The following is an 18,937-nucleotide window of genomic DNA, read 5'->3' on the forward strand; positions in this document are numbered from 1 at the left end:
TTACTACCCGGGCAACCCAATACCCCTTAAGACGTAAAACTGGTTGTCAGACTTTCTGACTTCTATCTAATTAATCGAAACACGGAAGAACTCATTATGACAAGAAGATCCAACCAAGCCGATCCAACTGAGCCAAGAGCGTTGTCTTAGCCCTTAGCCACGAGCTCTTGAACCATGCCACAGATTATAAAGGTTTTTTTAGCCTTAGCATTTTGGCAGAGGCTAGTAGGTCCAGTTACGAAGAAGGTACAACGCCTATCAAGCTCATGGGAACAATTTTTTTTAATTTTCAAAAAATACCTCCCATTGGAATGAGCGTATTTGTTTATTGTTCAATTTGTAATAGCAACACTCGTTGCTTAGCAACTACTTGTTGTTGATCAGTCTAACAAAATGTCAAATGCTTGTAAAATCTCTTATGTTTTGCGATTTTCATAGTTAATTGTAATGTTTGGCATATTTCGTAGGACATAAATGGGTGCAGAATGGATCTCTATAAGCTGTTTAGTTATAATGTCGAAGTTCAATACGTTAGTTGCCTAATATCCAAAGCAACGTTTTTTACTTTGACAACGACGTTACTAAATCTCATTTTACCTTTTATAATAGCTTATAGAGGCCGAGGTAAGCTATATTGCGTGCATCAGTTACACATTGGATTAGACCTCAATAACCCTTTGACTTTTCTGATATTTTTCAGGGTTTTGGTTACGGTCCCACAGTTTTAATGAGCAACCAGAAATACACTTTCCATACGAGTATCTACTCGTAGTGGAAACTGACGACCCCAGCAAACCTTTAGAATGTGGTGACACTAACGGGAAGTATGAACATTTTCTGAAAAACGAAGAGAACTGTTTGGAGTTCCAAGTAAATATGCTTTCACACTACTGGTATAGATAATAAAGCGAGCGTTTCCGTTTCTTGAAATATTTATATCTTTTTCAGGTGCAAGAGTATGATTTAAATGGTGATCAGAAACCCGATCTGTTGGATTTCAAATTTATTCTTGAAATTCCAGAAGGGAGGACCATTAAATCTATTATGATAGTCTTTATTTTAGACTTCCAGCTACAGGTATTCTCCTGGTTATATATTATCTATGACTTAAATTAAGTGTTGATAATAACTATATACTATATTCACTTTTGTTTCAGTCTGTATGTCCTCTACACATGCAAAGTTTGGCTCTGGTTAACAAAGAGTTTGCTACACCACCTTCTGGGTTTAAATACTTTGGTGATCTTCAGTTTTACCAAATATCTCATTTGCCCTGCAAACAAAATGTTATACATACTAAATATAACAATTCTCTTTTTAATTTTGATAAATCCAATAATGAAAATGCAATAGATTACATTCTGGAAAACTATTTTGTAAGAGAAGGTAATATTTAAATAATTATTTTTATATTTAATATTTGTGCTAAACTTACAGCCAATTTCTTCATCAAAAGTAAAATCCAAAGTAAAAATCAAAGTAATGTCGTCACTTTAGCCTTGAAAAAATGAATTTGACCGTTACTTTTACTTTAGTCATTACATTGACTTTTGTGTTTGATGAAGAAACTGGCCATTAATGTACTCAAATATTGTTTACAGTCACTACACACACTAAAACACTGTTTTCAAGAAGCCAGAATGGGCATGCAGGTTTGATGCAGATTCAGATTAGCCTCAGAGTGCCAGAAATGGAAATCAAATATCTTCCCAGTTTGATGGAAGAACTGAAATGGGCGTGGCCTCAATATCTTTCACTGGTTATTATCTTCTATTGGATATTTGACAAAATTAAAAGATTTGTATTCCAAAACCGTTTGGTAATGGCCTGGGAAATAACACCTTGGAAAAAACCACAAGGGGTAACAAGAAAGAAGTACTAGATAAATAAACTAGACAATAAAAATCTAGAAACTAAATAGTAAAAAGTTAATAAATTGCAAAAAACCTGAGACCGTTCAACAACAAAGAAACACATGGGAATGTATATGTGATTAGAAAATTGCTGAAGGTATAATCTGCTAAGCCCATTTTTCAATTTTTATTTGAGGTTGCAACAGCATATCTGCAGAAGCAACTGGTAAACTTTTGACTGTGAGGAAGTGTTGTCTGCATCGTTTATGTAATGTTATTGTCCAGAATCTAGTCTGTTTTATGCCAAATGACAAATTATACAGTGTAACGTCCATATGACTTAACAAATTAAAAGATTTTTCTATATTTATGCTTTTTTTTATTAAAATTCAACATTTAACAATTAATTACTACTTAAATACCTACATTTTTATACAATTTACAATTTTGTTCATAGTTTTCACTGGTTTATAGTTAGTGTTGAAAAGGTGCTGGAAGCAATATCTGTTTTCTTGTCTAGGTCTGCTCTATTATCTTCAATAATAAAGGTCTTGCCTGTGTAGTCATCTAGCTGCACCAACAAGTAACGGCACAAATAATTCCCATATTCATTCTGCAACAACAAAGCATAATGTAATAAAAAGAAACATTCTCATCACAATCAATGGAGCTGGCACAAAGCCTGTATTTTAGCTGAGCACCTTATTTAATAAGCAATTACTATTTTTAAAAAGTAATATAGCTTTATTGGTAAACAAATAAGACTGGATGTAACTACTCAAGATATATTATTTTCACCAAATAAGGCAGGCTAACTATATCATATTTTTGTTGATGAATGTTTCTTTTGAAACAACTCTTTAAAAACTTCATAAAACAAACTATCAAATAATCTTAATTGAGCAGATTTACACAGAGTACCTAATACTTTCTAACTAACCTGTTTCATGTCAAGTTCAACAATGCCTTTGTTCCTTATTCCTTTGATGTAAAACCTCATTCTCATATGTTTTACCCCTTCCTTCTCATAGACTGCGTGGCTGACATGAGTGCGCCTCCTTCTGGTGGTTTCTTCACCATAACCTTTGATTGGGGGGCCTAAGGCATCTTCCACTCGAGGGTCCTGAAATCATAAATCATGATATTATCATACTATTGAATTACAGAAGTTTGATAGGAATAGAACTGTTTATAGAATTCAATACAAATTTTTGGTTGATAGTAATAGGGCTGGAATAAATAGTGTAAATTCATGACATCACCATAAAGTTGAAACTTTAAACTTACTATAAACAAGAGGCCAATATAAAGTTAATTAGGATTTGTTTACTCACATTTTTACACTTTTCTAGTGCCTCTGAGTAAATGCTGTTTGGGCTGTTGCTTGAAAACAATTCACGGAACACATAGTAAAAGATGACTCCAGTGACACCAACTCCCATCAAAATTATCCCGGTGTATGTCGCAGTCTTAGTAGTCTCCTTTATCTTCTCCCCTAGAGGTCGGACGTCTGTAGTCACTTCATGTCTCTCTTGACTCTTAGCCAAACCGCTTTCCTTTCGAGTTGAATAACACCGAACATATCTAATCTTCGATGATTGTAAAATCGCCGGTACACATTCGGCTGTATTAGTAGTGCGTAAAACTGTAAACAATTTAGATATTATAGTCATAGTTTATAAATTCTACACTATTTGGCACGGAATATTCCTTAGAGGTTATCGTATTTATTTATAAAAGATTTTGCTTTTGACTATCAGTCAGACTCAGATATGTCATTTGTTGAGTGACAACTGACAGGTACAGCAGGACAACACGCATCAGCTGATAACATTTTAATTCATTGTAAATTCAAACGAACGAACGAACAATTGTTGTTATTGCTTGTTGCTGCTTACATGACCAAATATAATGAATAAGATGAGTTCCATTCAAAATATGAGATTTATGCTAAAGACTTTGAATATGATGTGTTCATAACCAGACTTTAGCATAAACCTTTTATTTTTAAACGTATGTTCAAAATGTCAAAGTGAAACTGTCACATCCAGGGTCTGTCAAGTTTGTTCTACGAATTGCATTAAGGTGGGCTTGAAAACAAGAGAGAGTCAACGACATCAGAGTAAAAGAGATAAATATATAATGTTGCCACCAAAAATACAATTTCGTATTCTCCCTAATAATGAGCGTATAAATTGATTTTTAAAGTAAATTACCCTTGAAGATACTTTTAGCTATTATTCTAATGCCAAAAAATATACTTAGTTGAGAAATATTAGATATAAAATTTAATATTACTTATTAGAAAATATATATGGGGGATTATGTGTGGCAACACTAATGTCCGGACGCCATATTGGTTTTGACATTGTTGTTGTTGACGTCACAAGAAAAATGTCTGCGGCCGGTTGCGCACCATTTTATCTTGTACTAATGTTTATTTGTAATAAATAAACTACTTCCATTTAATTCTACATACATTGATAACGTTGAGTCGAGCTTGCTCCTCCGTTGCTGTGTTTTGGTGAAATTAAGTGTGTATTTGTGAGATATAGACTCGGTGTTGAGACAGTGACTTGTTTGATTTTGTTTTGTGTTTAATTCGCGATGAGTTCACAAAAAGAAAACACAAGAATCTGCTGCTTGTGTGGATCTTCACCTTCTAAAGATCCCAGCATCACTTTGCATCGGTTTCCAAAGCCTGGCACTAAAAATGCTCTGCGGTATGTACACTCCATGCTATTCGTCTTAGACGACATAGAATACCACATTTATTGTTAATTCCGCTTCTAACTACCACAAACTCACGTAACATATATACCTATATACTTAAGTCCCAACTTTCCTTGCCAAAAATCATTAGGTACTTACTATAAAAAGTTTTCTTGCTTACACCATTCCCGTATCTAATATAACATCTCTTTCAATCAAAGCGAAGACTACCCACTGACATGATATAATAATATCTTAACTCGGAAAATGATTAAAATAGTGTGTAATTTGAGAGCAGTGGTGGCCGAGTGGTAACTGCCCCAACTTACGAGTGGTAGGTCGCGGGTTCAAACCCGATCTGGCGCATAACTTTGTGTAATTTATTTCGTCACTACTGCTCTCAAAACGGTGAAGGAAAACATCGTGAGGAAACCAGCATGTCCTAGAACCAAAAAAAAATTCGAAGACGTGTGACATCCACCAATCCGCACTGGGCCCGCGGGGTGGATTATGGCCCAAGCCCTCTCCTAGAGAGGAGGCTGTGTCCCAGCAGTGGGAACATTAGAAGGCTGATGATGAGTGTGTAATTTTGATATTTTTAATTTTCAGTTGTGAATTATGGGCAAAGTATTGCTTCCCAAACGAAGCCTGGTCTTCACCAAAATTCCAGGACGCACTCCATAAACAACATAAGATGCTATGCAGCAAACATTTCAAAAGCACATGCTTTAATGAGAAGAAGTTGTTCAGAACAGCTGTACCTGATGTTCAATGCCAAAAGGTTAGTACCATTATCATTTTGAAAGTGTATTTAAAACACCTGTCTTATATAGCACAGAAATACAGACATTATGTTCAGTGTTCATTGTACTATGCAAAGCTATTTCTGAATGACATAGACAAGGCCTGGACCCAAAGATTATGGAGGTACATGGGCTCTATGCGCCACCAAATTGGGAATTTGAGTAGAGCAGAGTAAGAATTATATATGAAGGCAGATTCTTTACTGGAAGAATGAACTTTCGCATAAATGAATTCCCACAAAAAATCTGCTAATGGTTATCCAACCAATTGCAAGATATAAATTTAAAAAATTAAATATATGATGAGTACAATGACCTCTTAAGAGGTTGTTGGTTTTTTCCATAACACTGTATATATGTTTTTTTACATTTACCTCATCTATGACTAATAAATTTAAAGAGTTATCTTTAAATTTATTTAAAATAATCAACTTTCAATTTACAGGATACAACAACTTCTAATGTGCCAGATCAATCTGCCATATTTGAACCTGTTGCCGGTCCATCCAGAATGAATCCTTTAACAGAACATAATGTAAACATTATCACTCCGACCAATTCAGGAATGTTTGTGTGCAAGTCTTCAAAACAAGAAAGTGACCAGAAAAGCAAAATGTTGAGGAAACTGAAAAGTAGTATGAACAAGGTGTATAGATTACAAAAAACTGTAAAACATTTAAAAAACGAATCTTTTTTAAATGTTATTTGTAACAATGAGACAGTCCGAGAAATCCTCAATACAAAAATGAGTTCGACATTTGCACTGTTAATGCAAGGAGAACTGCAGAATTATAAGAGGAAGAAGCCTGGTCGCAGGTGGAACATGGAGGCTAAAATAATAGCATTGAGGCTCTACAAGAGGTCACCAACTAGCTACAAATTGCTAAGGAGAATGATTTGTTTACCAGCACCCAGCACATTAAAATCCCTCTTAAGTAAATTTAAGATGAATGTGGGGACACACAAAACAATACTCACAATTTTAAAAAACACGACAAAACACTTTGTCCCCTCTGAACGTGAGTACATAATGTTGTGGGATGAAATGTCCTTAAGAAAAAATTTATGGTACAATTCGAAGACGGATTTAATTGAAGGGTTTCAAGACCATGCTACACAAGGTAGATCTCCACAGCCAGCTTCATATGCCCTTGTATTTATGATAGTTGGAGTCAGGAAACATTTTAAGCAGCCAGTGGCTTATTATTTATCAAGCGGTTCTGTCACAGCTGACAGACTTTCAGCTTTGATTAAGGAGGTATGCATTGCTTCTTCATATTCAATGATGATCATGCTGATTTAACTCTTTGCTGAACTATGATGTTAGTTTATTTGTTGCTAATCTCCCTTATAATACTTTCAGGTTTTAAATTGTTGCTTTGATGCTGGGATAAACATATGCGCTTCAGTCTGTGACTTGGATGGAGTCAACAAGAGAGCTCTATGTCAATTAGGAGCTTCTGTTGAGAATCCCTTCATAGAAGTGAGCAATCACAAAATTGTCACTCTATTTGACACACCACACCTGCTGAAGTGCTTCAGAAATCTTTTCATGAAATATCATGTAAGATTTAGGACCAATATAACATCAGACCACCAACAAGGAATTGGTAAGTCATTTGTTATTTAGTTTTAGAAAAATAATTGTTTAATAATAAATATGTACATTTAAAGCATAATATTTTTTTGTACAAGTAATTATAACACCGGGAACGATAAGAGGCGGGTTATTTTCTTAGAATAGTTGACTTTATATTTAATTTTGGATATTTATTTTGTACTTTATGTTTTAATTGACTTGTGACGAATAAATAAAATAGTTAATTATAACACTATTAATAATTACTTTACAGGAGTCGCTAAATGGAGCCACATCAAGCAATTTTATGAATTGGACAATAATAATCCCAATTTTGTGTTTGCACCATGCCTAAGTAAACAACACCTTGAGCCTAATTCCAAACAAAAAATGAGGGTAAAACTTGCGGCACAAGTTTTAAGCCACTCAGTTGCAGCAGGACTATATACTAAAATAGCTGGAGGTAAGAAACCTGATTTATTCCTCAGATCATAGTTGCATGATACTTATATTTGTTTCAACAGTATGGTTATCTGGGGTTGTGTCTTTGATAAAGGATAAAACCAACAAATAATTATATTGTGCTTTTAACATTATTACTTAATCCTGTATTGAGCAAGTAACTAGCCGAAACTTCACAATTTATAAAAAGTAAAGTATAAAATAAATGTATATTATGTGTACATTTGCTGCCAGTATATCCGAAGTTATTAAGCTAGTTAGTAATATGCTTACTCATATTGATTTGATTTGTTTATTGTGAATTTTCAGGAGACATGCCGACTGAAGCCTTGGCAACGGCTAATTTAATTTCAAGCATGGACGATTTGTTTGATGGTGTAAACGCGTCGACACCAGACTTAAGGAGAGGAAAAATATTTTCCACAAATATAAAACACAATACAGGACATCTCCAAATGTTCGATAAAATGAAATTTTTTTTTAAAACCCTGGAATTCTTGGGATGCAGGGGTAATCCCCCATCAAAAGATGGCTGGATTTGGACCCTCAATGGGTTAGAAATGGTTTGGAAAATTCTAAGTGCCAAACATACTACAGTTAAAAGTTTATCCACGAGAAGATTCCAGCAGGATCCTCTTGAAAATTTATTTGGATGCATTCGATTCAACTGTGGATCCAATAGCAACCCAACAGTTGCACAATTCGTTGCTGGATTAAAAACAGCTGTAATAAGCAACATGGCACATACTAGCTCAGGTAATTGTGAGCTGGATAGCAACAGTGCCATAATTACCAATTTTAAAAAATTATTGACACCAGCCACAGACATGCACACTGAAACTGAACAATCGGAGTCTGTTATAGAAAATGAAATTGAAGAAAATATTATTTCCTCCCTGGAACAAAATTTGGAGGAAGGAAGTAGCGAACTACAAGCATGTGCTTATGTCTGTGGCTTCATAATTAAAAAATATAAAAATATTTGTAAGAACTGTAAAAATATTTTAGTCTCCGAAACACCAGAAGAAGTGCATAATTTTATAGAGTTTAAAAATTATGATTCGGTAAAAAATTCTCTTACATACGCCTCTAAAAATTTAATAGATTGTGTAGAAAAAAGTGCAAACATAATTAATATTTTTTTAGAAAAAGAGGCGTATAAAGAGAATATAAAAAAAAAAATAACACAATTACTAAAGGACTCTATAAATTATGTCTTCCTCGAAAATTGTATGGAGCACAAAGAATTAAATATAAATTATATAATAAATAGTGTCTTCCATATTAATATAAAGAGATATTGCATAATAAAAAACAAAATTTATTCCGAAGATGCATGTAAATCTGCACTAAAAAGAAAAATGAACATAATTATGCATAAATAAATATCTTAACTAATATTATATGTGTGCGTTCGCGCAGCGGAATGTTGTTGAATTTAAAGATTTTAATTATGCAGATAATTAGTGTATGACGTCCTATAATTGTGTATGGTAAAAAAAAATTTGTGTATGCAGCCATTGTGGAGAAATTAACTAAAAACTGATTCCGCTGGGCAAACGTTGTCCTGTCGGAACTTTTTTTAATCCTTAGACTTTAGAAGAAAAAAGATGTGTCCACAAATTAGTGTGTATTTGTGTGTAATTGTTTATGTATGAATGAAATCAGTGCATGCATAAACTTGGGAGAAATTCAAGTTTCCGCTTCGCGAACGTTTGGCCATTAGCTAGTTTTCATATAAAGCGTTTACATAGAGAGCTGCAGATTTTTACATACGTTGTTTTGAATTTGTTTATATTTGTTTAAAAAACAGATTTAGAAAAAGTCGTAGGGTTTAAAAGATAAAAATGTAAACGTAAAATACACTTTAAAACATACAAAAATTATTGACACCAGCCACAGACATGCACACTGAAACGGAACAATCGGAGTCTGTTATAGAAAATGAAATTGAAGAAAATATTATTTCCTCCCTGGAACAAAATTTGGAGGAAGGAAGTAGCGAACTACAAGCATGTGCTTATGTCTGTGGCTTCATAATTAAAAAATATAAAAATATTTGTAATAACTGCAAAAATATTTTAGTCTCCGAAACACCAGAAGAAGTGCATAATTTTATAGAGTTTAAAAATTATGATTCGGTAAAAAATTCTAAAGTGTATTTTACGTTTATATTTTTATCTTTTAAACCCTGCGACTTTTTCTAAATCTGTTTTTTAAACAAATATAAACAAATTCAAAACAACGTATGTAAAAATCTACAGCTCTCTATGTAAGCGCTTTATATGAAAACTAGCTAATGGCCAAACGTTCGCGAAGCGGAAACTTGAATTTCTCCCAAGTTTATGCATGCACTGATTTCATTCATACATAAACAATTACACCCAAATACACACTAATTTTTGGACACATCTCTTTTCTTCTAAAGTCTATGGATTAAAAAAAGTTTCGCCAGGACAACGTTCGCCCAGCGGAATCAGTTTTTGGTGAATTTCTCCACAATGGCTGCATACACAATTTTTTTTTTACCATACACAATTATAGGACGTCATACACTAATTATCTGCATAATTAAAATCTTTAAATTCAACAACATTCCGCTGCACGAACGCACACATATTTTATTACAGTTTTAAAGTTATTTGAGAAAAACAGATTTGGCTGCAGTAATGTTTGAAATGTTAAAACTTGGCAAGATCGTTTTTCAAAAATTTGTTTCAGCCCGGAACGAAATACATTGATATATAGCTTTTGTTGTGTAGTAAATGTTTGTAAATATCAAAATATAATTGGTCTAGTGTCTTTCTCTTCCTAATCATTTCTATAATAAAGAAGAAATAACACCAACGTTTATTACACAATATGATAGAATAATTTAAACCATGTCTGTAAACTTGTTGTTTGTTAAACAAATCGATAGTATTCTTTATTGTATAATAACATAGTCTTGTTTTTTATAATAGTAACACTTTAAAACTAACTAGAATTTTTGTTTGTTTATGTTTTGATGTTGAAATTGTATGCAATAGGCCCATCCATACTTGTTATTTTGGACGAAAATGTCTGAAATACCTACCTAAATTGATTAAATTCATGTATTTTAAAATTCATTACATAGGTGCACATACTTGTGATTTATGAACACCTTTTGTACCCTATTTCTGGAAATAAATTATAATTATTAACATGCTAAATAAAAAACTCTTGTACTGTAATCTTCCTTTTATTACACTGCTGCACTGCTCTATAAAGATAAATATTAGCAATTTATGCACAAGTACACTGTGTTTCATGTCGATTATTGCTGAGCAAAATGTGATAATCTTGCTCAGCCATAATCGACGAACGCACTGGGGCCCGATTCTCCTAATTTTACGATTCAGTCGAGTCGATTCACATTCGACTGAGATTCAATCCCGACTCAATTACGATTGAAGCATATGTGGCATTCCGCTATTTTTTCTTTGAAATAAACGTTTTTATCCTTTTCTGTCATTCAATAATGAATCATTTTGTCTGCAAATGATTTACGATTGCAATATGATTGTAGAGCAAACTACCGTATAGACCAAAATCACCAAAATAGCAGACCAATCGCAAACCAATCGAATGTCGTTGGAATACGATTGGTCTTATATTAGTAGCAGAATGCCCGATATGGTTAAAACTGCTACTGCGATCATATTGCGATTCAATTTCTATTCGATTTTAACATTATTAACTTAGGAGAATCGGGCCCCTGTACTTGTGCATAAAATGCAATAAAAATGACCTATAGAATATACTGTAGTTTGAAACTCCCGCCCTAGCTTCTACTCTCTAGTTTTCGTGGGCGGAATATAGATGGCGCCGGCCGGTAAGGAAAAATTTCCTCATAAAATTTGTACGGAGTCGTTATTCTTCCCTTTAGGGTATATATGTTCTGTGGTCACATCACGATGCGGTCCAAAACGGAAAATAATAATGAGTACTATATCCAGCATAAAACTATCTTTGCCTCTTTCTAGTTTTGAATAACAAAATAACAGAAACATTATGAATAGAATGTTGTGAAATACCAGAAACGTGCTCCATTTCAATCGATCGATTTGCGTTTAACTTGTCTGATGTCTCTGACGATTTTGTGATTGCTTTATTTAATTCGTAGGATGTAAAGTACTAATAAGTATGAAGTTTGTGATTTGTGCGGTTCATTTCCAATATATATCAGAAAATATTAAAGTTGTGGTTTGATATTTTACTGTTTATAATCACGAAACCATGGATTGGATAATTTCGGATGAGTTAGGGGTAACTGTGGGTCATGTAGTTGGCTGGGGAGCAGCTGGTGCTATGATAGTAGGTGGCGTTGCCCCATACATACCCCAGTACATACAAATCAAGAAGACACAAGATGCCGAAGGGTTCTCTTTATATGTTTGTTTAGCTCTGCTGATAGCAAATACTTTAAGGATATTGTTTTGGTACGTATCACTGGTTAATTTCCAAAGATTTGTATTGCTTATTTAATTCTCTAAAGTCGTTTTAATAAATTATATTTACAACATTTTCACTTTGATTACTTGACTGCGAAGTATCCAAAACCTTACAATAACATTGATGACATCATGTTCAACTAATTAAAATTAAAAATAGATTCTGTTACCCAGTCTAAACATATAATCCATAAAATATTAGGATCTGTTTGTACCTTTATTTTGCAGGTTTGGTAAACGCTATGAGCTACCTTTACTAATCCAAAGTATAGTAATGAATTGCACAATGTTTGTCATGATACATTTGTGTGTAAATGTACGAAAAAAGAACCAAATTATAAGGGCAAGGGAGAGAATATTTACAGGTTGGTATAAGTGACTCATACAAGTGTGATTATGGTATCTTATTATCAGTATATCTAGTAATCTATGATATATTTGCACAGTAAAGATTAAATGCATTACTAATCTATTATTGCTAACTTAACCCACTATATGGACCCTGTAGTTAAACAACACTATTATTTCTGTACCCTTTTTAGTTATCTTTCTATGTATTTTGCTTTCCTCTCATTTCTCCTCAATCATATCAATGATATGATACAAGTATAATCCACTAACTATCCTGTATTTTATTTGCTATGGTTAATTTTACTTTAACATTATTTTATGTTCTGTTTGGTGGTTGGTGTGATTGATGGTGAAATTAGGTGCAATATTCATGTTATATATACTGTTGTGTTGTGTGAACGGCTCAGCCCAGCCTGATCAAACGGCACGCTGGCTGGACCAGCGTAGCGGCATCGCCGGCGGGGAGAAGCCCCATCGCTTCTATGGTGAGTGCCAGCTCTCTCTCCTCCTCATAAGGATTGCTGCAATTTGTTCCATGTGCAAGTCATCATTATTGTTTTTGTTCCAGCAACTTCATTCTTTGACAATTTATTTGGAGTTTACAGTGTATTTGTCACATGATATGGGATATTTAACTTTCGTTTTCATCATCATCTTGCTTTTATTTGCTTTCATTTTTCCATTGCACGTTTTCTGTGATTTAAATAAGGAATGGAAATGGTGTTTGTGTAATAAACATCAAATATTTGGTTGTAGTCTCCATTGAAAGCTTCTTTTATCATAAGGTCAAATGGTTTACCTTAGGCATAATACAATGTTTTTACATCATATAGATGTAGCTAACTCAGTTCAATGCTCTTATAATTACAAGTTATTTGGTATCAAACAGAGTCATGACTGGGTCAAATTCGTGTCAGCTATCTTATCTATTTATTGATGTCATTTACTTCGGCATGATTTCCTGCTTCATTGTAAGCACCGTGGTATATATTAATGTATTATTAACAAATTACACAACTAACAAGATTAACATGATTTGTTCTTCATGCATTGTTGTTATGGTGTGGTTGATATATGTTTTGTATTCTTTGACTTAGTGGGTATTATCATGAAAATGGATGTTACCTCTGTTTCAGATATGGAAAGGAAATATTTTTGGGCCTGGACTGACTTCCAGAGCTATGTAGACTGTATGTTGGTGTTCTCGGTGCTGGGCGCCGCGATCACCTACTTGTTGATAGAGTTCTCGCCTTTCGTGGAACTTATTGGGTTCCTCGCTCTCTTCACAGAGGCTATGCTTGGCGCTCCTCAGATAGCCAGAAATCACAAAAATAAAAGTACAGAAGGCATGAGGTAAGGCATCAAAAGTTTATTCTGTTATATATCGGCATTCGATGGAATTGTATTGGAATGTACAGTAACGAGATGCCTCTATTCATTAAAATTAATAATTTATTTGAATACAAACAAATAATTGTAGCATTGTGATAAAACTTGCCTATTTAAAAACATGTAATAGGCTACCTTATCGCTATCTGTTAATTACAATGTTAAGTCAGCACAGACTGATGATAATATCGATCGTAAACTCGACAGATAACTGATGATGAATTATTGTTATATGTTACTATTTATTGGAATCGATAACTCGGTTCTTGAGGAAGGTCATGCTTATCCCAAATCCGAATATACAGCTATTGAAAATGTATTTTTGGTTTGGATGGATGGATTATATATATTTGGTTTAAAAAGCCCCAATAAGTCATCTCATGTGTTAATTTCAGCGTCAGCATGGTGATAATGTGGACGTGTGGAGACGTATTCAAGACTACATACTTCGTCTTGAGGGAAGCGCCTCCTCAGTTTTGGTTGTGTGGAAGCCTACAGGTCTCATTAGATGTCGTCATACTCTTTCAAGTAAGTATAATCGTTACACTACCCTGGTGACGTCTGAAAGAAAATATGTTCTCCTGCCATAGCTTAACTACGCCATAATTTTTGTACGAAAAAAAACTTGGCAATCTCATTAATACACCGATGTCGTAGTATAAAGGTCGTGACTTGACAAAGAATAACAATTGAACAGTAAACTATTATACTTTGAGATAAGCACACAAACAATGTTTACAAGGCACTCTAACGTGGAAGGAATCGCAGACTGCAGGTTGTCTCGCAATGTCGCCGTAGATACTAACCTCGTTTGCACGAAGGGCTGACTAGCCGTAATACCGACGGTTGGCTTACAGATGGTCAGGTGATGACACTCTGACGATATCGGTTCGCATGTGGGTGCCCAGCCTTCCGATATTCAGTCCTCGCTTTAACACCGGGTAACCTACCTGTAAGGGGTGAGTGACGTACAAACGGGATCGGCGATCACTAGAAAATTTCCATACATTGCAAATGGGTGTAGCCAGCGGGATTTTTATGTTTTCGTCATCTTAACGCTTTTGTACTGCCTCCTTATTTTTTTGCGGACTGTTATTTTGGTTTCTTTTTAGGTGTTTTTGTTTGTACAATATCTCTCCCACTGGTGCATGTTTTCCTTTAATCGTTGCCTGTAGGAATTTTCCCTCCATTGTGGGTGCGTTTACAAACACATAGCACATGCACTAACAACCAACTTGTGACGGAACAGTATTGTATGGTCTACACTTCTACAGAATTAGGCCATACAAGCAGTTGTTCCGTGGGAGAATACAAAGTGTAGGTACCCGCAACTTAAGAATCAATTACCCCTTAATGCAGAGCGCATTAGTGGCACTATCTAGGTACTATCCATTTTGCGAGGGGGCGCCTCGAATGCCTCGAAACCTAATACGATCGCTCGATCCACTCAATCTTCATTTCCTTAGGGCTTCACACGAACATACCTACTCATCTAGAACTTAAGTAGTAAAACAAATTAGATGCATTATTCTAACTGACAGCCAGTAGAACTCTGTTGCACCACACAATACTTTCTCCTTAAACATTAACTATTAGTGCTGTGTGCCTATCTGTTAAATGTAGAACTTACATCTAAAACATACTTTAAAGACAGTGATCCATTCACGTTCATTACATCCACTGTTAAATATCGGTCCAAATTATTTTACAGTGTCGAAAAACACTGAGCACTAAGATACATAGTCACCGGCTTCTATCTAAACTATCGATAACGGCGTGTGGATAACAGCGTGAAATCACGTCATGTAAACGCGCCACACTTCGACATAAATAAACAAAAGTAGTGACGCGTTGATTGATATTCTAATTTTGCAACCATTCAACTTAGGATAAGCGCAAAATAATTGCAGCCGTGGATGCCTGATACTAAGAAAAAAAGGTTGATTTGCAGACCGTACTTTTTAGATACTAATAAATGGTGTTCTATACAATAAAGTAATATTCGTGGTTTGTTTTGCAGGTGTGGCTGTATCGCCACAAAACGGCGGCGGCGAGGCGGATGCGTAGGGGCGATTAGCAATGGACGGAGACTGACTTATAGCACCCGCCGGCCGCGGCTCGGTCGCCTAACGCGATCAGCGCTTCCATAGTTTTCATCGCGTTGTGTGCACCTTACACGGTACAATTCATTTGCCTTCCCTACATATTATGACGATTTTTCTGTGGGTTGTGTGAAAATGAAGTTGCTGACTATCTTTAACTTAAATACGACAGTTTTGAAACGTATTTAGCCCTAAAGATGACCAAATTACTTGTGGTGCAAGAGAAAATGACTGTTAACGAAATCTGTTGTTCGAAAATTGACATGTTTATTATTTTCTAGTGGTTGCAATAATTCCCTAGGTAGACGGTGCTATAGGTTTGTGCCTAAATGAATATCAACGAGGTTCATGAAAAGAAGTTCTAGTGATGACGTTTGATGTATTGTTATTATTAAATAAGGTGGAAATAATCATCGTCATTAGATTATAAAATTTAGAATGACCAAAAAGTTTTCCTGTCTTTTTAAAGTGAATTTACTAGTCCAAATAGACGCATTGTAAGTCTAAAAATGCTTGATAGGGGGTAGAAAATACATGGAATTGTTGTCCACGCTGATATCAAATAATGAAATTTTGATTCTTATCTACGAAATTACAAACAAAATGTACAAGCAGGCATTTTTAGCGTGGCGCTACGGGTTGTCAACAACAGCAATAATTCTTAGTTTGTTGCTGTGTATAGAGAAGTACAATATTAATAATGTTATTTTTTAAATGTGACTATAAAATTGCTTTTAGAGAACGTGAGTCTTAACTTGAAGTACATGTTATTGTTATAAAACAATTAAAACTGTGCCCCAAAAACCGTACTGTGGGGTTCAACTATGATATGTGTATACTTGTAAATATTATAGTTGTAATTGTTTATTCCAAGAAATCTTGCAATCAGTTACGCATTTCATAGCCATACGAGTTATGAGGTACAATAGTGATTAAGTTCTTAAAATGCCAATTTAGATAAAATTACATAATTATACAGATTAGTATATGTATGATATTTTTTACGCATTAGTCAAATATTATGTATTTAGGAAATTTACTAATGTACATCAAAGTATGAACGGTCTGACGAATCAGTGGTTTTGAGTTTGAACTCCCGCATGCGATGGTACCTGGAAAGAGGCTAATGCTGGGCACCGCTTTGAAATAAAATACGGAAGATTTAACTATTGACCCGTTAAATGATAGTACATAAAACTTAACAAGTATTGATAAAAATAATGTTTCTTTTTGTATAAGGTACATAGGTTGAGTACTTTGCCTCATCAATGAGTACATCTACAATTCCTGCTTTGATAATGAAGTATTATAAAATATTTACATTCCTCGACATTGACCTCTCGATATTTTATTCCATTTTACCTTTTTGGTACATGTACACAATAGTTTTGTAATAATCCGACTGCTTCTGAAAAACGTGTTCGATCAATATCTTCTGGTAGTGCTTCTAAATTCCTACTATTTTGTAACGTTTTAAAATAGCCATGACGGTAATTTTTCTTCCTAAATTTTTTAGAGGTTCAGATGACGCATGTTTAGCTTTTGGTGTGTTTTTGTATTACTAACAATAATGTTCTACAACTTATTATTAAATTCAACTTTATAAAATTTAGATCATTTAGAAAAATATAGATTTTTGAAATATATGGCTATTATTTTCTAGATATTGTCTTGTACACTTGTACTATTGCTTGAAAGGTTGTATCTGAAATGGAATATTAACTAATTATGTGTTTGTGTGTTATTATTATAATTAATGAAAGTGGCAACTATACAGATGAAACTATACTCTCATTCATTTGACTTTAACTATGCATAATAGCTTTTAACGAATGTATTTTTATGTATTTAAGTATTATTATCTACCCAGATGTATGTCTAAGTTTAAATAGTCACCACCGTTATGTACAAATGTGTTAATATTTAGCAAATTTAGGTAAAATTTTAAGTGCAGAGAGGTATTTTGGCAGCATAGTTAGATTTTTGAATACACCAATATTTGATGGGTGGTCTATAATTGTGAAATCAGTCACTCTTTACTTAAAGTCTGTGGAAAGCCCTATGTAACAATTTACATTTACTGCTTGCATTAGCAATAGTTAAGTCCCTAAGTCTGCTTTAATAAAACAAAGAGTTTAAATTAAAGATTTATTTTACACTTACATGTTTCGTGATATATTTTCATATATGTATAAATTCTTTCTCGTTGGGTTTAAACCTACAGACAATAAGTTGAGCCTGAGCAAGTAATTTTCAGTCTCCAAACATAGTTATGTACTTAGCATTAAAATCTGATAACTTTTCCATTAGACATAATTTATTACAACTTATTATGGTTTCGAGAAATATAAATATATTGTCAACTGTGACCTTATGCCTGCGTATTGCGTATCGACATTACATTGTCTAAATTAATACATCATTCCATTGCAACATTGTCCATGTTAGTATTAAAACATTGAAACATTTGACAGATGTTTTGTATCATGTACCGTGCTTATGTGACCCAAGTTGTGAAAATCTTCTTTTCGTGAGGTCCTATATCTGTGTACGTTCAACTGGAATACATAGGTGGTTTCACAGTAATACATCGATTCAAAATTGCCTATTGTGTTCCTCACCACATGTTTAAACATATGTGTTAACATTTTGATAAATACAATGCAAATAATACTTATTAATGTAAATATTAAAATATTATGTATTTGTAAAACTGATTTATTATTTGCAATGCTTCCGCAAATGGTTATGATTAATACAATTGTATTTCATGTACATCTAATTTCTATTCAATCATTATGTTGCGTCTTTTAGTTAGGGTATTAAGTGGGAGTCACTTTATATTACATGATATATTATTATAAAGAAATATAAAAATATACAGTATATAAATGTATAAATCTATACACGAAGTCGAGAGATAAGTATATAAATGTGATGGAACATATCATATTTATAATGATATACATATTATAATTTCTGTTGTATGAAAATATATGAATATATTTGTCAATTAATATTAAGTAGATATTGTAAATGAATGAAATGTAAAGCAACCATCGTATGTTGTGATGACAAATGTACATGTAAGTATATGTTGTGATTTTATGAGTTACATTTTCGTAAATGAAATAAAGTTATATTATTTGTTAAAAAGCTTTTTCTTTTATTACGTAAGTACTACTTATGAACTTTCCCCATGGACTAACTT

The 18,937-nt window shown here is 33.7% G+C and overlaps 5 protein-coding genes across 10 annotated transcripts; 4 read left to right on the forward strand and 1 right to left on the reverse strand.

Moving 5' to 3' along the window:
• Window positions 1-320: 320 nt before the first annotated feature.
• LOC124646197 (transmembrane protein 231) lies at window positions 321-2,219 on the forward strand. Its single transcript, XM_047186292.1, has 5 exons — window positions 321-624; window positions 701-870; window positions 949-1,077; window positions 1,158-1,386; window positions 1,602-2,219. Exons 1-5 carry the CDS (start codon window positions 486-488, stop codon window positions 1,880-1,882), a joined length of 948 nt encoding a protein of 315 aa, XP_047042248.1. The 5' UTR covers window positions 321-485; the 3' UTR covers window positions 1,883-2,219.
• Window positions 2,216-3,637, reverse strand: LOC124646198 (mitochondrial import inner membrane translocase subunit Tim21). The gene is made up of 3 exons (XM_047186293.1): window positions 3,188-3,637; window positions 2,794-2,976; window positions 2,216-2,466 (listed from the first exon to the last, which is right to left on the reverse strand). Exons 1-3 carry the CDS (start codon window positions 3,524-3,526, stop codon window positions 2,314-2,316), a joined length of 675 nt encoding a protein of 224 aa, XP_047042249.1. The 5' UTR covers window positions 3,527-3,637; the 3' UTR covers window positions 2,216-2,313.
• A 596-nt stretch (window positions 3,638-4,233) lies between these two features.
• Window positions 4,234-10,624, forward strand: LOC124646056. 2 transcript variants are annotated; one of them, XM_047186089.1, is made up of 4 exons: window positions 4,234-4,576; window positions 5,175-5,346; window positions 5,814-5,846; window positions 10,064-10,624. In XM_047186089.1, the coding sequence occupies exons 1-4, from the start codon at window positions 4,461-4,463 to the stop codon at window positions 10,148-10,150; spliced, it is 408 nt and encodes a 135-aa protein (XP_047042045.1). In that variant the 5' UTR covers window positions 4,234-4,460; the 3' UTR covers window positions 10,151-10,624. The 2 variants fall into 2 exon arrangements, with proteins under 2 accessions (XP_047042045.1, XP_047042046.1); XM_047186090.1 differs by lacking the exon at window positions 10,064-10,624 and having other exon boundaries at window positions 5,814-5,920.
• On the forward strand, window positions 6,145-9,651 carry LOC124646055. Of its 2 annotated transcripts, XM_047186088.1 has the most exons (5): window positions 6,145-6,626; window positions 6,732-6,978; window positions 7,222-7,410; window positions 7,719-8,276; window positions 9,354-9,651. In XM_047186088.1, the coding sequence occupies exons 1-5, from the start codon at window positions 6,192-6,194 to the stop codon at window positions 9,614-9,616; spliced, it is 1,692 nt and encodes a 563-aa protein (XP_047042044.1). In that variant the 5' UTR covers window positions 6,145-6,191; the 3' UTR covers window positions 9,617-9,651. The 2 variants fall into 2 exon arrangements, with proteins under 2 accessions (XP_047042044.1, XP_047042043.1); XM_047186087.1 differs by lacking the exon at window positions 9,354-9,651 and having other exon boundaries at window positions 7,719-8,883.
• Window positions 10,625-11,342: 718 nt separating the features above from the next.
• On the forward strand, window positions 11,343-18,882 carry LOC124645961 (solute carrier family 66 member 2). 4 transcript variants are annotated; one of them, XR_006986290.1, is made up of 7 exons: window positions 11,343-11,872; window positions 12,113-12,249; window positions 12,595-12,720; window positions 13,372-13,588; window positions 14,020-14,152; window positions 14,482-14,583; window positions 15,645-18,882. XR_006986290.1 is itself a non-coding variant. In XM_047185956.1 (6 exons), the coding sequence occupies exons 1-6, from the start codon at window positions 11,670-11,672 to the stop codon at window positions 15,699-15,701; spliced, it is 873 nt and encodes a 290-aa protein (XP_047041912.1). In that variant the 5' UTR covers window positions 11,343-11,669; the 3' UTR covers window positions 15,702-18,882. The 4 variants fall into 4 exon arrangements, 3 of the variants coding, with proteins under 3 accessions (XP_047041912.1, XP_047041913.1, XP_047041914.1); XM_047185956.1 differs by lacking the exon at window positions 14,482-14,583; XM_047185957.1 differs by lacking the exon at window positions 14,482-14,583 and having other exon boundaries at window positions 11,344-11,872; window positions 12,643-12,720.
• Window positions 18,883-18,937: the final 55 nt, after the last annotated feature.

This window comes from Helicoverpa zea, chromosome 3 (assembly GCF_022581195.2).
Source record: "Helicoverpa zea isolate HzStark_Cry1AcR chromosome 3, ilHelZeax1.1, whole genome shotgun sequence".
Taxonomy (NCBI): domain Eukaryota; kingdom Metazoa; phylum Arthropoda; class Insecta; order Lepidoptera; family Noctuidae; genus Helicoverpa; species Helicoverpa zea.

What these genes read in the sequence shown, in the direction of transcription:
- LOC124646197 (XM_047186292.1), top strand. Translation starts at nt 486, where the DNA reads ATGGATCTCTATAAGCTGTTTAGTTATAATGTCGAAGTTCAATACGTT. An exon ending in AGAACTGTTTGGAGTTCCAA is followed by an intron (nt 871 to 948) that starts GTAAATATGCTT and finishes TATCTTTTTCAG; the next exon opens with GTGCAAGAGTATGATTTAAA. An exon ending in AAACTATTTTGTAAGAGAAG is followed by an intron (nt 1,387 to 1,601) that starts GTAATATTTAAA and finishes TATTGTTTACAG; the next exon opens with TCACTACACACACTAAAACA.
- LOC124646198 (XM_047186293.1), bottom strand. Translation starts at nt 3,526, where the DNA reads ATGACTATAATATCTAAATTGTTTACAGTTTTACGCACTACTAATACA. An exon ending in CACTAGAAAAGTGTAAAAAT is followed by an intron (nt 2,977 to 3,187) that starts GTGAGTAAACAA and finishes TTATGATTTCAG; the next exon opens with GACCCTCGAGTGGAAGATGC. An exon ending in TTGAACTTGACATGAAACAG is followed by an intron (nt 2,467 to 2,793) that starts GTTAGTTAGAAA and finishes TTGTTGTTGCAG; the next exon opens with AATGAATATGGGAATTATTT.
- LOC124646056 (XM_047186089.1), top strand. Translation starts at nt 4,461, where the DNA reads ATGAGTTCACAAAAAGAAAACACAAGAATCTGCTGCTTGTGTGGATCT. An exon ending in CTGATGTTCAATGCCAAAAG is followed by an intron (nt 5,347 to 5,813) that starts GTTAGTACCATT and finishes TTCAATTTACAG; the next exon opens with GATACAACAACTTCTAATGT. An exon ending in CTAATGTGCCAGATCAATCT is followed by an intron (nt 5,847 to 10,063) that starts GCCATATTTGAA and finishes TTGAGAAAAACA; the next exon opens with GATTTGGCTGCAGTAATGTT.
- LOC124646055 (XM_047186087.1), top strand. Translation starts at nt 6,192, where the DNA reads ATGGAGGCTAAAATAATAGCATTGAGGCTCTACAAGAGGTCACCAACT. An exon ending in TTTCAGCTTTGATTAAGGAG is followed by an intron (nt 6,627 to 6,731) that starts GTATGCATTGCT and finishes TAATACTTTCAG; the next exon opens with GTTTTAAATTGTTGCTTTGA. An exon ending in ATATACTAAAATAGCTGGAG is followed by an intron (nt 7,411 to 7,718) that starts GTAAGAAACCTG and finishes GTGAATTTTCAG; the next exon opens with GAGACATGCCGACTGAAGCC.
- LOC124645961 (XM_047185956.1), top strand. Translation starts at nt 11,670, where the DNA reads ATGGATTGGATAATTTCGGATGAGTTAGGGGTAACTGTGGGTCATGTA. An exon ending in AAGGGAGAGAATATTTACAG is followed by an intron (nt 12,250 to 12,594) that starts GTTGGTATAAGT and finishes TGGTGAAATTAG; the next exon opens with GTGCAATATTCATGTTATAT. An exon ending in AAAAGTACAGAAGGCATGAG is followed by an intron (nt 13,589 to 14,019) that starts GTAAGGCATCAA and finishes TGTTAATTTCAG; the next exon opens with CGTCAGCATGGTGATAATGT.